This window comes from Suncus etruscus, chromosome 14, assembly GCF_024139225.1.
Source record: "Suncus etruscus isolate mSunEtr1 chromosome 14, mSunEtr1.pri.cur, whole genome shotgun sequence".
Taxonomy (NCBI): domain Eukaryota; kingdom Metazoa; phylum Chordata; class Mammalia; order Eulipotyphla; family Soricidae; genus Suncus; species Suncus etruscus.
Genome location: NC_064861.1, coordinates 83,011,535 through 83,026,427, shown reverse-complemented (window position 1 = coordinate 83,026,427; position 14,893 = coordinate 83,011,535). Strand labels below are relative to the sequence as shown.

The following is a 14,893-nucleotide window of genomic DNA, read 5'->3' as shown; positions in this document are numbered from 1 at the left end:
TCCAACCCAATAACAATAACTTTTATGGTTGGGAATATGAATTAATTAATCTCCAGTTCATCTGCTGGAGAGCGGTGAAGGAACTTTTTATTGCCACCTGCTGGTTTATCAGATATTAAAACATCATGTCCCTGCCCACTTGTCCCCCCCATAAACACCAATTTACCTGGCCTGTGTGTTCTGTTTCATCCTTATTGATTAGATACATCAGGAAAAACCTAGGGTAGAACAGTGGAAAAAAATTAGACCCACCCCTGCCTTCACCTAATTGGCTGAGTTGGACCAGCACAGTGCCACACCCTCTTTGTAAATTGGCCAATGGGAAACACCCCTGCCCTGGCAGGTAGCCACGCCCTCATCTCCTGATTGGCTCACAGGGTCATACTTACATGTAATTGGCCAGGTTGTGTTCCTCCAGTGTGTGGGTCTCAAACCCATGCGGTGTAGTATCGAAGTAGTCACTACCAATGCCACAGATGAAGCACTTGGTCTGTCATGAGAGACATCAGAATGAAGACCCACTGGACACCCCTCACCCTGAGGTCCCCGAGTCCCTAAGGTCTACCCCTCGACATGTCCTACCTCCATATCTTCCTTCACTTGTTCTTGTTGGTCACGGAGCTCACCAAAAGCATCAATGATCAGACCTGGGGTGATCAGGGCACATAGGTGCGTGCCAGACCTCAGCTTGGACCACTCTCTTCTCGGCCCCCCACACCACCCCCAACTACCCAAGGTCACCATTTTCTAAAAATAACTCCTGGAGTTTATTGGGCACTTGGGAGGAGCCAGATACCCATGAGTTGAAGACATTATGCACTGGCTTAATTCTCACAGCAACTATAAGGGGCTCCTTTCATAGATAACCTGATTTTATAGAAGGAGAAACTGAGGTCTCAGAGAAGGAGCGAGAGACAAGACCAAGAATCCAGGTCCCTCAGATACTGGGCCTGACCTCAGCCTCTGGCCACTGCTGCCCCTACCCTACTCCACCCCAGGGCGGTGCTGACCCTGGATGATGGCCAACAGGATGACGATGACAAAGAAGAAGAAGGTGATGTCGAAGACCACCCGGTACAATTCGTATTCATCGCCCGCTGGGTCCTCAATCTCGTCGCCAATGCCCCCACCAGCTCGGACACCCACATACATGTGAAACAGGTAGCACTGAGGCAGGAGGGTGAGAAAATAGATTAGTCACACAATCATCAGACATTTACTGGGGCCCTTCCAAGGCCCTGGGCTGTGTGTGTGTGTGTGTGTGTGTGTGTGTGTGTGTGTGTGTGTGTGTGTGTGTGTGTTAGGGTTGTTTGTGTGTGTTGAGGTGTGTATATTCAAGAGACACAGCAAATCAATGATGGTAGAGACCACTCAGGGTGATACCCTTGAGGCTCACAATGAGGCAGCCCAGAAATGGGCAGAACAGGGAGGAAGAGAGACAGGCAGAGAGAGGGGGAGGTGATTAGATTTGGGGCAAGATGGGGAAGGGCAGGAAGCTCTGAAGCTTTGTAAGCCTGACCTGGCCTGGTGATGTGGGGAGGCTTCCTAGAAGAGGAGAGCCGAGTGCGCTGGAGCTTGAATGTGCAAAATGGGAGAAAGCAGAGCCATGAACGTATGCTCTGATACCACTGGAGAGAGATTCATCTCATGATAGGGAGGAACTGAGGGAGGTTCTCTGGTGAGCCTGGGAAACAGTTTCTTTGAGCAAGCACAGGGACATGAATGGCTCAGCCAATGGGCCAGGAGAATTTTCTGTAGGAGGCAGCAACTGAACTGAGAGGTGAATAAAGAAGTGGGGGAATATGGAGGGGCCAGAGGGAGGGGTGTGGTAGTGAGAGTGGCAGCTGCAACCGAAGGAAACACAGGGCCTCAAGGGAACTGAAAGAGGACCAGCCAGTGAGCACGAAGCAAGAAGGACTGTGGTTAGATCAGGGTGAGGCTTGCTTTTGCCAGCTCCCCTAGCCACGGTGAGTGGCTTCCATTTCATCTGTGTCGCCTGGGGGAGCTACACATGGCCAGTCAGCTGTGGGGCAGGGACACAGAGGGCATGGCACTTGGGAATGATTTCACACTTGCTCTGTGTTCCCACCAGTCACAGAGAGAGAATTCTCAAGGCTTGGATGGAAACTAAGTAGTCTGAGGGGGTGGCTGGGGTCTCTACTGTGGTCTTCGGGCTGTGGCTAGAGTCAGACCACCGACATCTGCAGAGGGAAGCCCTGAGCTGCCTCTTTTAACCAGGACCCGGGAGATTAGCCCATGACAAGGAAGGAAGATACAGACATGCCTGGCCTGTGGGTCCCTGGGGCAAAGCTTTCATTCGAGATAACTCTGATGGTAGCTGACTTGTGGGTGGACCTCCACACTAGACAGGCACTAACGCACTCACTTAGCCTAGCACCCTGGTCCTACAGCCACCTGAGGATGCTGGCACTGCTGTTACCCCGTGTCTTCTCATCCCTTCCCTTTGCTGAGGTGGTTGTAATGTCTGGGGCACACATAGCTATGGCAGTGCTGAAACTCACCTTGCCAGAGCTCTCCTAGGGACTTAGACTTTGTATGGGGGGACATTTCACAGTCTCATTTCTGTGAAATGCTCTGCCTTGGAGCTTCCTCCTCAGGTTCCCCTTTGACCCCCTTTTATAGCTGAGAACCCTAAACACCAGAGAAGGTGGAGCAACTGGCCCTGATCACATGACTTGTGGGTAGTAGAAACACTGCCTGAGCACTTTTCCCAGAGCAGCAGTTCTGTGGATCCATTGTAAAGCATTTGGAGTGCAGGTGTGAGTTTCTGGCTTCTACTAGAGATTAAAGGCATCTAACAAAAATAGATCAAATATGTTGTCATCTCTAAAGGAGCACCCCAATTTAACAGAATGGACAGCTAACAACAAGAGCTTTCTAAACTTTCTGCCATTGCATTGGATTAATGACTTCATTGGAGATATAAAAATTTTCACAAATGTGCTTGCCACAGTACTTTTTTTGGGGTGTGTGTGTGTGTGTGTGTGTGTGTGTGTGTGTGTGTGTGTGTGTTTGGGTCACACCCGGCAGTGCTCAGGGGTTATTCCTGGCTCCAGGCTCAGAAATTGCTCCTGGAGGCACGGGGGACCATATGGGACGCCGGGATTTGAACCGATGACCTCCTACATGAAAGGCAAACGCCTTACCTCCATGCTGTCTCTCCAGCCCCAGTACTTTTTCTTTTATCCTTCCTTCCCTCCTTTTTTCCCTCTTTTCCATTTTATTATTTTTTCTTTCTATTTTTTTCAATAACTTTGTTTCTACTTACCTAGAATGCTTTATGATCAACTATGTCAGGTATGTATGCATTTTATTTTAATAAATATTTTTTTTGTTGTTGTTTTTGTTTTTGGGCCACACCCGGCAGTGCTCAGGGGTTACTCCTGGCTGTCTGCTCAGAAATAGCTCCTGGCAGGCACAGGGGACCATATGGGACACCGGGATTCGAACCAACCACCTTTGGTCCTGGATCGGCTGCTTGCAAGGCAAACACCGCTGTGCTATCTCTCCGGGCCCAATAAATAATTTTTTTAAAAGATCAAATAATAATCCTGAGTAGGTGGCAGGGCTGATGGGCCGGGAAGTTTTCGTGAAGAAGCCTTCCAATCCATGCTGGGATTACCCTGATTTAGAGATGATGGGGGAGACTGCAGGGGGCAATCAGGAACCTGAGCGCTGGGAGGAGGGCGCTCACCGTCATCATGTCATCACACTTCATGTCCGGTTCATCCTCATCCTCGCTCTTGTTGTAGAACTTTCTGAAGAAGTTGAAGGCCACTACGGTGTACAGGTAGACCACGACAGCCAGGAGGCCCACGGTCATCACCAACTGGGGGCGGTCAGGGTGGGTCAGGGCCATGCACATGCCCTCAGATTCCCTAGCTTTCCCAGTCCTCACTGGGATCAGCTGAACTCCAAGGTAAAGTGGGTGGGTATTGGGGTGTGGGTCCTAGACCTCACTGCCCCCACCCTCCAGTGCTTTGTCCGGCCCACTGCCAGCCCTGCCCACAATCACACCCCCACTTTATGCCACCCCTACTTGTATATCTGCACCTACCAACACACCTCACCCCTTTCCAGCCCCTCCTACCACCAACTCCGCCCATGATGGGGACATGGTCTGGACCTCTACACACCTGTTTCCCATTGTGGGTGACGGAGGAAAGGATGGTCCTCAGTGTCTTGACCCCCATGGCGATGTCCAGGAGGTGGGCAGCGAAGAAGAAGTTGTTGTAGTGGCCCAGGAGCGACATTACCATGTACCAGCCCAAATACAGGAAAGACTGTGGGCACACAGGCAGCAGGATCAGGGAACATTCTAGAGTACTCCGGAGGAGGCAGTGCCTTCTCTGGCTAGGGAGCTCTAGGGTGTTCTGGGGCAGGAACCATCCTGCCCAGAGTTGGGGAACCCTCAGCAGAGAAAGACACAAAGTCTGGGAAATTTAGAGCACACTGGGAGAGCTGAAGAATGTTTTTTGTTTTTTGTTTTTTTGTTTTTGTTTTTGGGCCACACCCGATGGTGCTCAGGGGTTATTCCTGGCTGTCTGCTCAGAAATAGCTCCTGGCAGGCACGGGGGACCATATGGGACACCGGGATTCGAACCAACCACCTTTGGTCCTGGATCGGCTGCTTGCAAGGCAAACGCCGCTGTGCTATCTCTCTGGGCCCCTGAAGAATGTTTTGGGGAGAAAGAAATTGAGAGTTGATAGGGCACCCTGGGATCAAATTGCCCTGGGCTTAAGGGTCAGTCTTTTCTTGGGGGGGGGGGGTCCACACCCAGCGGCGCTCAGGGGGTTACTCTTCTGAGTGGCTCTGCACTCAGAAATCGCTCCTGGCAATCTGGCACACAGCTACAGCAACAGCTAATGTGCGAAAAAATTTCAACGGGACCACGGAGAATGACTCAGGGATTGGGCAGCTTGGTATGCCTGGAACCCAGAGTAGGTCTTATGCCAGAAAACTTCAGGGGTGAGGCCTCCTTGTAATTAGGTCAAGGCTTTTTTTTTTTTCCATTTTCTCCATATTTTGCTGGGCCTATGCAAATAATGGTGATTGCCACTCTCACACCGTTACTATTGTATTTTTTGTTAACACTTATCCGTTAAGAAAGAAAGAAACAGGGGCCGGCGTGGTGGCGCTAGAGGTAAGGTGCCTGCCTTGACAGTGCTAGCCTAGGATGGACCGAGGTTAGATCCCCAGGCGTCTCATATGGTCCCCCAAGCCAGGAGCGACTTCTAAGCGCATAGTCAGGAGTAACCCCTGAGCGTCACCGGGTGTGGCCCAAAAACCAAAAAGAAAAGAAAAGGAAGGAAGGAAGGAAGGAAGGAAGGAAGGAAGGAAGGAAGGAAGGAAGGAAGGAAGGAAGGAAGGAAGGAAGGAAGGAAGGAAGGAAGGGAAAGAAAAAGAAATCGCTCTTGGCAGGCTGAGGAACCAAATGGGATGCCGGGACTTGAACCACCATCTGTCCTAGATTGGCTGCATGCAAGGCAAATGCCCTACCACTCTGCTATCTCTCCTGCTCATTAAGGGTCAGTCTTAGTAACGCATGGCTAGGGGACTGGGGTGGGGGGAATACCCATGTTCCTTCCTCCTACAAATCCCCTGAGCCCACAGCCCTTCCTTACATTGTCTGTGAAGATGACACCAAACTTCCAGATCTGGTATTTCACATCGATGGACATGATCCTGTGGGGAAAGAGAGGGGAGATGGTCTGAGTCAGCCCTGGCCCCCAGGCCTGCCCATCTGTGCAGGGCGATCTCCTCTCACCAGGTCAGCAGCCCCGGCGGGGGCTCCGGTTTGCGTTCGTTGTGGGCTGTGATCTCCAGCGAGGCCAGGTCTATGCCCAACAGCTCTGCAATCCTCTCCCGCCCGTAGATGTCCCCATGTTTGTCCAGGACCTGCGTGGGACAGAGAGGCCTGCAGACTCAGCAGGAGCAAGGCTGTAAGGGAAGGGTGCTAGGGCTACTCTGAACTGTGAGAAATGGGGGGTGTCTTCCAGGGAGTAGGGCCAGAAGTTTTTGCAGATCTGCAGGGCAGGAGAGAGGCATGTGTGTGTGTGTGTGTGTGTGTGTGTGTGTGTGTGTGTGTGTGTGTGTGTGTGTGCATGCTTGAAAAAAGTGATTAAGGGTTTCATTAGTTAAAATGGGATCATTAAATTATTTATTTTGGTTTTGGGGTCACACCTAGCAATGCTCAGGGCGTACTACTGACTATCCTCAGGGCTCACTCCTGGCGTGGCCTGGGGGACCATATGGGATGCTGGGGATCGAACTCAGCTCAGACAATGCAAGGCAAGCGCCCTACTTGTATTATGGCTTCAGCCCTCCAGCATCTGCTTGAAAGAAGAGGATGCTTCCCCTCCTGCCTCAGAGTTCACATGACTGAGTAATTCTGGCGCTAACCCCAACTCCACTTAGACCAGATCACTGAGAAGGGGATTAATGTGTCTGTTTACAAACTGAGATGGGTTCCCAGAGAGGAATGACCCCATCCCCATGGTGGCACATGAGCCAAGTGCAAGACTGGGATGGCCTGCGACCCAACCTGGAGGCTCATATCCTCTGTCCCTACTCACCTTTCGCTTGACAAACTTGTCCCAATAGTTGCTGGGGAAAGACCTGGGGGTTGGTGAGAGAGAAAGAAAGACAGACAGACAGAGACAGAGAGAGACAGAGAGACAGAGACAGAAAGAAACAGAGAGACAGAGACAGAGTCAGAAAGAGACAGAGACAGAGAGAAAGCATAGATGAGATGACATTAGAGCAGAGGAAAGTAGCAACTACTAGTCATGCCAGGGCCATCGGAAAAGTCAATGCTTTTACAGGGATCCTGGAACATGGGCTCAGGTTCTAAAGACTCCCCCCTCACATGGCAGTGAAGCTCCCCACATGCAACCCTAGTGCCCCTGAGCCAGGGTGAGCAAACACAGCTCTCAAGTGTGGAGTCCTGCAGGGTAAAGAGAGAGAGACGCCCAGCCCTGCTCTGCTCCAGTGGAACATGGACTTTAAAAGAGGATCCATTTTATTTGCAGATTCTGGCACTGTTGAACACCCATCCCCTCCCCACCCCCACCCCCCACCCCCGTGGCCCATCCGCAGGGGTTGGGCCCTTACGGGGTGTTGAGCACCAGCCGGTCCCATTGTCCCTTCACGTCATCATCCTCAGGCTGTTCTGTGATGTAGAGGCCATCGAACTCTAGCTTCCGGGCCAGCTCCTTCTCCCGCTTAAAGATCACCAGGGGTACCTGGTGGGGCCAGGAGATTCAGGTGAGGCTCCAGCCTCAGTGGAACTACAGCCCCGATGGAACTCCAGGTTTAGCAGGGGCCAGAGGATCTTTCTGAACCCTTGGGAGACCCTTATAAAGCACCATGGTGCTGCCCACTGTAGTTTGGGGCTCTCAGGGACTGGGGTTGAATAAAACAGAGGCAAGAGGTGGGAGCAAGGTCAAGCATTTCAGACAGAGGGATCAGCACAGGCAAAGGTTCAGTGCCATTTGAATTCTAGTTATCTCTTGGGGAAGTAGCAAAAGTTGCTGAAGTGGGTGGGCCAGAGGGAACCTTGAGCACAATTGGGGCATTTTTCCACCCAAAACCTCACCTATCATAAAGGTCAGACTGGAGGCCAGAACCCACATCCCAACCTAGCACGCAATTACGTCTGTCTGAGGCCTCACAGACAGCCACACAATCTTAATTCTCCAACTGATCAAGCTGCAGGAAAATAATAGTCCCAGTGACAGAGTTGGCCCCTTGAGCCAGAAAATCAACATTATCTCTGGTTCTGAATTCTCCGGGCTGAAGACCCAGTTCCCAGGCAGCACTTCTCCCCCCACCACCACCCAGAGGCCGTCTCTACCCCTACCATGGCCCAGCCCAAAGTCAAAGTCACCACTGACCTTGAGGCAGTTGTAGCCGATGATGCAGAGAAAGGCCACGAGCGTGTGAAGGAGGCTCAGGCATCGCAAGGCCGGCTCCATGTAACCCGTGCTTTCTTCCAGGAAGTAGTATACCATGTTCTCATCTTCGTCACCCTCTGCTTCCTCGCCGGCCCCCGAGCCCCAGCCTGATCCACCACCAGACCCTGCTCCAGACAGGTCCCCTGCAGCCGACCCCTCCATATCTTCTTCCCCTGGTGGAGAGTCTGAGACCTGGGTGAGAGGGGCAGGGGGCAGTCGGGTGTGAACTCAGGCACCACTGATCATATGCCTGGGTTGGCCACATGCAAGGAAAATGACCTACCTGCTATACTAGCGTCCCAAGTCCAGTCTCTGGCCCTCCCATACCCCTATCATTTTATTGAAAGAATCAAACCCTGGATCTCAACTATTCTGTGGCTGAGCCACATCTCTAGCCCTGTACTATTATTTGGGTTTTTATTTATTTTGATTTTGGGCTTACACTTGGTAATGCTCAGGGCTTACTCCTGGCTGTGTTCAGGAATCACTCCTGGCTATGCTCAGGGGGAGATAAGGGGTGCTAGGGACTGAACCCAGGTCAGCTACATGCAAGGAAGCATCGTCCCCACTGTACTATCTCTCTGTGCCCCTGTCCTATCATTTAGATCTCTGACAAGAGTCCCTCAGACCTTTTTGCAAGACCAGTTCTTAAATTTTTCCTTCCACCACATATGTTGGCCCATTCCTCCACCCTACAAATTTCTTCTGGGCTAGCATGAAAGTTGGAAAGCTGAACTGCTGCAGGCATGCAGGGCTGTACCCGGATACCCAGGCTAGCAAGGGCATAGCTGAGCACAGAGCCCATACGTCAGCTCTCATAGACCCACACTCCACATTCATGCGCTGGGGGTCACAAGATACAGGTCCAGCCTTTCTAAAAACCCTGAGCCCCACCTCTGGTTTTCCTCAGTACAGGGGCTTAGAACCTGCTGGTAAGGTAAAACTTCCTCCCTCCCCCCCACTCCCACTCATCCTCCAGTCTCCTTCAAACCAGCACCTTATAAAACAGCAAGATGAAGTTGATTGCGAAAGCCAAGAAGAGGGCCAGGAAACGCAGGGTGTAAAAGTTCCGGGAGAGGTAGTTCTAGTTATGAGAGGGAGGGGAGAGAGAGAGAGAGAGAGAGAGAGAGAGAGAGAGAGAGAGAGAGAGAGAGAGAGAGAGAGAGAGAGAGAGAGAGAGAGAGAGAGAGAGAGGGAGGGAGGGAGAGAGAGAGGGAGAGAGAGAGGGAGGGAGGGAGGGAGGGAGGGAGGGAGGGAGGGAGGGAGAGAGAGAGAGAGAGAGAGGGAGAGAGAGAGAGAGATCACAAGCCATCCTGTCCCTGGGGGACCCAGTTCAACTTTCAGTTCCAGGGCCCACCATCTTTCCTCCACACCCAGCACTTCCTGGATATCCACCAACACCCTGGCTAAGAGCTTTACAAGCCTGAGCTTGCCTATCCCTATTCAACTCTCCACCCTGTGAAATGGGCATGCCAACACAGCCACTTCACATGTAGGGAAACTGAGGCTGAGGCTGATGAGGTGCCCTATAGAGGCAAGAGGAGACAGAAAAGGACTTTGAGGAGAGAGCTTGGGTTAGGGTTAAGGTTAGAATCCCATGGGAAGCTCCCATTTGCTTAACCCCAGAAGCAACAGCTATTCCCATCCTCTCCAACATCTTGCCATCCCACATCCTCTCCCCAGATTCCATTCAATTGCCTTTGGGGGAGAGGCATCCCCAAGTACTAGTACTAGTACTAGTTCTGGCTCATTGCTCCTTCCTTGGTGGTGTTTGAAGATACTGGGCGCCCACATGCAGAGCATGCACACTCACCCTTGGAGGTCTCTCCCTAGCCTTGACCTGTCTTCTGTCCCTCATCCTCCCCAAAGTCCTCCCTTTCTGGTTGGATAAGGGAACTCTGAGTCTTGCCCTCCACAAAGGTCCCCCTCTTCTGGGCCTGGATGAGAAACAGTGCTCTTCTCTGGGAACAGGGAACACTCAGCTGCTCCTTCCCAGTCTTCCCAGGACATCTGGGTGTTGAGGTATTTTTTATGTTATTGTTTTGGTTTTGTGGGCCACACCTGCTATAGCAGGGTTTACTCCTGGCTCTGCACTCAGGAACTACTCTTGGTGGCGCTCGGGGGACCATATGGGATGCTGGAGACTGAACCGGGTTGGACCTTTTGCAAGGCAACTAGCCTCCCCTCTGTGCCATTGCTTTGGTGTTGGGGTTAGAACCAAGGTCCCAGCCCCCGTAAACATCATTGTGGCCTCCCCTAAAGGACTGGAGGGAGGACTGGAACGGAAGTCACACAGATGTTCGGAACTAAGCAAAGGTGTGGGGGGCTGCAAGGCCAGAAGACTGCCCTGTGTTGTTAGGGGGATCTCCGTGTGTGAGGGCCCTCCTGGGTTCTCACCAGGAACTTCACCCTCTGTACTTCCATTTCTTCCCAGAATTCCAGGCCTGCGCCTTTGGCTTCCTCCTTTTTGGGAGGAGGGGGAGGCGGTTCTTCCTTTGTAGGGGGCTCCTCCAGCGGCTCCTCTGGTGGCTCTGGGATTCCTTCCTTCTCCCCGTTCTCAGCGCTGTAGGCAAGACAGAGGGAGGAACCAGCTGGGCAGTATGTCCGCATGTTGGTTCCTTCATTCAGAGCCATGCACTGGGGTCTACCCTTGCCCGGCCCAGATCTAGATGGTTCTGTGAACGCTCTGATGAGACTCCTCGGGTCTTGTCCTCAGGGCTGGGAAGAGGAATACAAGTATTTTTTTTTCCTTTAGCCCAATGTTTCCCAAAATACTCTCCCGAGAAGAGTGCTGGAAACATTCAGGGGGAGGAGTCAGCATAGCTTTGATACAGGGTGTGTGTGTGTGTGTGTGTGTGTGTGTGTGTGTGTGTGTGTGTGTGTGATATTTCTGTCTGTCCACAGATGCAAGTTTTGAATAAATTTGGGATGTTCAGCCCCAGCCCCTTCCAGGAGCCACACTGAGGCAGGGGGCCTAGTAGGGAGGTCAGGGTGGGGTGGGCCAGCTGCACCCCAAGGCCACTCACTCTGCTTTCTCAGGCTCGGGCTCAGGCTCGGGCTCAGGCTCAGGCTCGGTCTCTTGCTCGGCCTCTGGGTTCTCCTGCCCAGTAAGCATCTGGGAGAGAAGGGTGAGGGTATCAACGCTGTGGCCCCTCCCTGCCTCCCTTTCTCCCTGACTCTCTATTCAGTCACAGTCTGACTGTCCGTTCAGAGCCTCCCCCCAAAGCCCTGGGCAGAGTCAGGGAGAAAGGACTGGGCTCTGCCAACCTGACAATGGTCACCCCTTGGCACCCGCTGCCTGGAGTGCTTGAGGAGGGGGGCTCCAGCCTATCCCACGGGATATTAGTGAGATTCTGATCTCTCTTGGGATTCATCATTTTTTGTTTGTTTTGTTTTGTTTTGGGGTCACACCCTGTAGCACTCAGGGGTTACTCCTTGCTCTACACTCAGAAGTCGCTCCTGGTAGGCTAGAGGGGCCATATGGGATGTCAGGATTCTAACCAGGGATCTGTTCTGCGTTGTCCGCGTGCAAGGCAAACGCTTTACCGTTGTGCTATGGCTCTGGCCCTTCTCTTGAGATCTTGGCTGCTGGGTCTCCAGCCAGCCCCTTTTCTCCATGGGTCCCAGATCTTTCTCTCTGCCTCTCCCTCCTTACTATCTTGGGTGTCTCTGAGTCTCTCCTCCGCCTTCCTCCCTCCCTGGCACACCCCTCCTGTCCTTGCTTCCTTGCACAACTAACCCCCCTCCCCACTTAACCCAGTCCCTCTAGATCTTTCTTTCCCCCCCAATCTCTCTCTTTCTCTCCAGCCATCCTGGGAACACACCCACTCTCCCGGTGCGCTCACCCTCAGTTTCCTCTTGAAAATCGGGGAGCCCTCGGGCGTGGGCGGCTCCACGGACGCCGTGTCTCCCATGTCCCCGAGGCCTCCCGCGCCTTCGGGTCGGAAGGGACCCCCGTCGGCGGCCGCCCCTGCCCCGGGAGCGCCTCCGGGGCCCGCCTCGTGGGCCACCGCATCCTCATCGCCCGCGCCCTGCGCCCCGTCTTCTGCGCCCTCGCCCGCGCCTTCCCCGTCCGCGTCGGCGCCCTGTCCCGGGGCCTGCTCGCCGTGCACCTCGTCCCCCGTGGGGTCGGGCATGCCCGCCAGCAGCTCGGTGACCGTCACCTTCTTGGCGCCCTCCACCAGGCCGCCCCCGAAGAGCGAGCCCCACAGCAGGCGCAGCGCCCCCGCCGCCGCCCCGGCACTCGCGCTCCCGGTGCGCGCCACGAGGGCCCAGAGCAGCGCGGCCAGCGCCGCGGCCGCCTCCCGCGCCGTGAGCTTCCGCAGCCTCCGCACCCGCCGTCGCAGGCTGCGGTAGCTGAGCCCGCTCAGGGCCCGGCCCGCCGCCGCCGCCAGCCGCGCGGGCATCCCCGCCGCCGCCGCGCCCGCCGCGCCCTCGGGTCCGGCCGCGCCCTCGTCCGCGCCCTCGGCGCCCGCCTCGCCGGCCTCGTCGTCGTCCTCCTCCGGCTCGCCCTCGGGCTCCGAGATCTGCGCGGCGATCTGCATCTCGAAGATGGTGTCCTCGCAGAAGCTCACGAACATCTCCATCTTCTCCGACTCGCCGCCCTCGTTCACCACGTCGAAGATGAACTGGCGTTTGGACTCCTTCACCTGCGTGCGCGCCGAGAGCGCGAGTGGGGGTGACCCATGGGGACCCGGCCCAGGCGCAGGCTGGCTTGGGGTTCTGTCTGGCGTGGGGGTCATCATGAACCCCAGATCTACCTACCCAAGTGATTGGGGATCATGAACCCAAACCCACCCCTCTTCAAGGCACCCGGCACTAGGGTTAGTATCATGGGCCACCAAACATACCCAGTACTCTCTGGTTATGTCATGAAGGCCAATCATATCCAGCTCTTGGGGTGTGAATGGCAAACCGAGAGGGATAGCTCTAGGCCGGCGCTCTTTTTTTTTTTTTTTTTTTTTTTTGCTTTTTTTTGGACCACACCTGGTGATGCTCAGGGGTTACTCCTGGCTGTCTGCTCAGAAATAGCTCCTGGCAGGCACGGGGGACCATATGGGACACCGGGATTTGAACCAACCACCTTAGGTCCTGGATCGGCTGCTTGCAAGGCAAACACCGCTGTGCTATCTCTCCGGGCCCTAGGCCAGCGCTCTTGTTAAGAACCAGTACTGGGGGACTCGAGAAGTACCACAGAGGTAGAGTGTTTGCCTTGCACCCGGCTGACCCAGGACGGGCTTGGGTTCAATCCCCACTGTCCTATATGGTCCCTTGAGCCATCCAGAAGTGATTTCTGAGCGCATAGCCAGGGGTAACCCCTGAGTGTCACCGGGTGTGCCCCCCCAAATAAAGAACTAGTACTGGAGGGGGGCAGAGCGAGATAGCAAGGTAGGTAGAGCGTTTACCTGACAGGTGGCTGACCCAGGTTTTTTTTTTTTTTTTTTTGTTTTTGTTTTTGTTTTTGGTCCACACCCGGCGGTGCTCAGGGGTTACTCCTGGCTATATGCTCAGAAATAGCTCCTGGCAGGCTCAGGGGACCATATGGGATGCCGGGATTCAAACCATCCACCTTAGGTACTGTGACCCAGGTTTGATCCCAGGCATCCCATTTGGCTCCCAGAGCACACCAGGATTGATTTCTGAGCAGAGTCAGGAGTAAGCCCTGAGCACCAAAATCCCTCCCCCACATACACACACACACACACACACACACACACACACACACACACACACACACACACAAAGTGGGCATGACTAGTCCAGAGCCAACAGAAGGCAAATCCCAGCTGCTGACAGACAAGCCATGAAAGCTGATGAGAGTGGTGGAGTGGCTGCATCTGGGACTTGAGGCCTGGTGGAACTTTCGTGTGCCAGTGGCAGGCTTAGTGTGCCCAAGGTAGCAAAACAGAGTGATTCTAAGGGGGTGGCACATCCATGCAAGCCGCAGACAGGGAGAAGCAAGGATGTTCAGGGGTGTAAAAAGCACATGAAAGGGTGGGTAGGGCTGGCACGAGCTGGGCACAGAGCCGCCTGGTGTTTGAGCACGATGGTGCCTCACCTGCGGCATCTCCCACTGTGCGCGGTTGGTCTCGGAGATCTCGAAATAGATACGCTCTATGCGGCGGGAGGCGCCCATGATCTCAATGCGGCCCAGGTAAGGGCGGAAATACTCGAGGATGCTCTCGGCCAGCTCCAAGAAGTTGCGCAGACGAGGGTCGTGGGGCACATGCTCCGACAGGTTGGTCAGCAGCACCGCCACATTGAAGCCGATGTCCCGGGCTGGCTCCTGGAAGCGGTTGGCGAACTCCTCGAAGTTGATCATCTCGTTCTCGTCGGCTTCCGAGCAGGAGATCAGAAACTGGATCTCAGGGCCGCTGAACTGTTTCTGGCTGTCCATGGCCTGGGGGTTGAGGACAGGGGGCGTCAGAGGGGGAAACCTATGGGGAGGCTCCTTGCTCCGCATTGTTAAAAATAATTTGGTTTTGGGGGCTGGAGCGACAGTATACCATGTGGTCTCCCAAGCCTACCAGGACTAATTTCTGAGCACAGAGTCAGGAATAACCCCTGAGCACCCCCACTTTGGGATGTAGCTCCTAAGCAAAACAAAACAACACATCTCCCTGGCCCCTCAAACTATTTATAATTTTTTTGGTTTTGTTTTTGGGTCTTGCCTGGTGGTTGTGCCCAGGTTCAGGTTCCTATCTCTAACTGCACTGAGGGATCACTCCTGGTGGGGCTTGGGTGGACCATACAGTGTACTAGGGATTTGTACTATATTGCTCTGGCTCAATCTCTCTCTCTCTTTCTCTCTCTCTCCCTCCCTCCTGTCTCTTCTTTCTCTCCTCTCTCTTTCTCTCCTCTCTCTCTCTCTCCTCTCTCTCCTCTCTCTCTCTCCTCTCTCTCTCTCTCCTCTCTC

General features: G+C 54.0%; 1 protein-coding gene across 1 annotated transcript in view; it reads right to left on the bottom strand.

Annotated features, from left to right (window-relative positions):
- The window catches only part of RYR1 (ryanodine receptor 1), a 122,005-nt gene that overhangs the window by 418 nt on the left and 106,694 nt on the right, over positions 1-14,893 (bottom strand). The window contains exons 92-107 of the mRNA XM_049787473.1: positions 14,036-14,377; positions 11,823-12,626; positions 11,004-11,092; positions 10,375-10,540; positions 8,975-9,061; positions 7,918-8,169; positions 7,136-7,266; positions 6,598-6,640; positions 5,790-5,920; positions 5,647-5,707; positions 4,158-4,304; positions 3,716-3,850; positions 1,011-1,167; positions 583-647; positions 390-490; positions 167-218 (exon numbers count right to left, since the gene is read on the bottom strand). Coding sequence (XP_049643430.1) covers positions 167-218; positions 390-490; positions 583-647; positions 1,011-1,167; positions 3,716-3,850; positions 4,158-4,304; positions 5,647-5,707; positions 5,790-5,920; positions 6,598-6,640; positions 7,136-7,266; positions 7,918-8,169; positions 8,975-9,061; positions 10,375-10,540; positions 11,004-11,092; positions 11,823-12,626; positions 14,036-14,377 — 2,763 coding nt within the window. The remainder of the gene's footprint in view (positions 1-166; positions 219-389; positions 491-582; positions 648-1,010; positions 1,168-3,715; positions 3,851-4,157; positions 4,305-5,646; positions 5,708-5,789; positions 5,921-6,597; positions 6,641-7,135; positions 7,267-7,917; positions 8,170-8,974; positions 9,062-10,374; positions 10,541-11,003; positions 11,093-11,822; positions 12,627-14,035; positions 14,378-14,893) is intronic.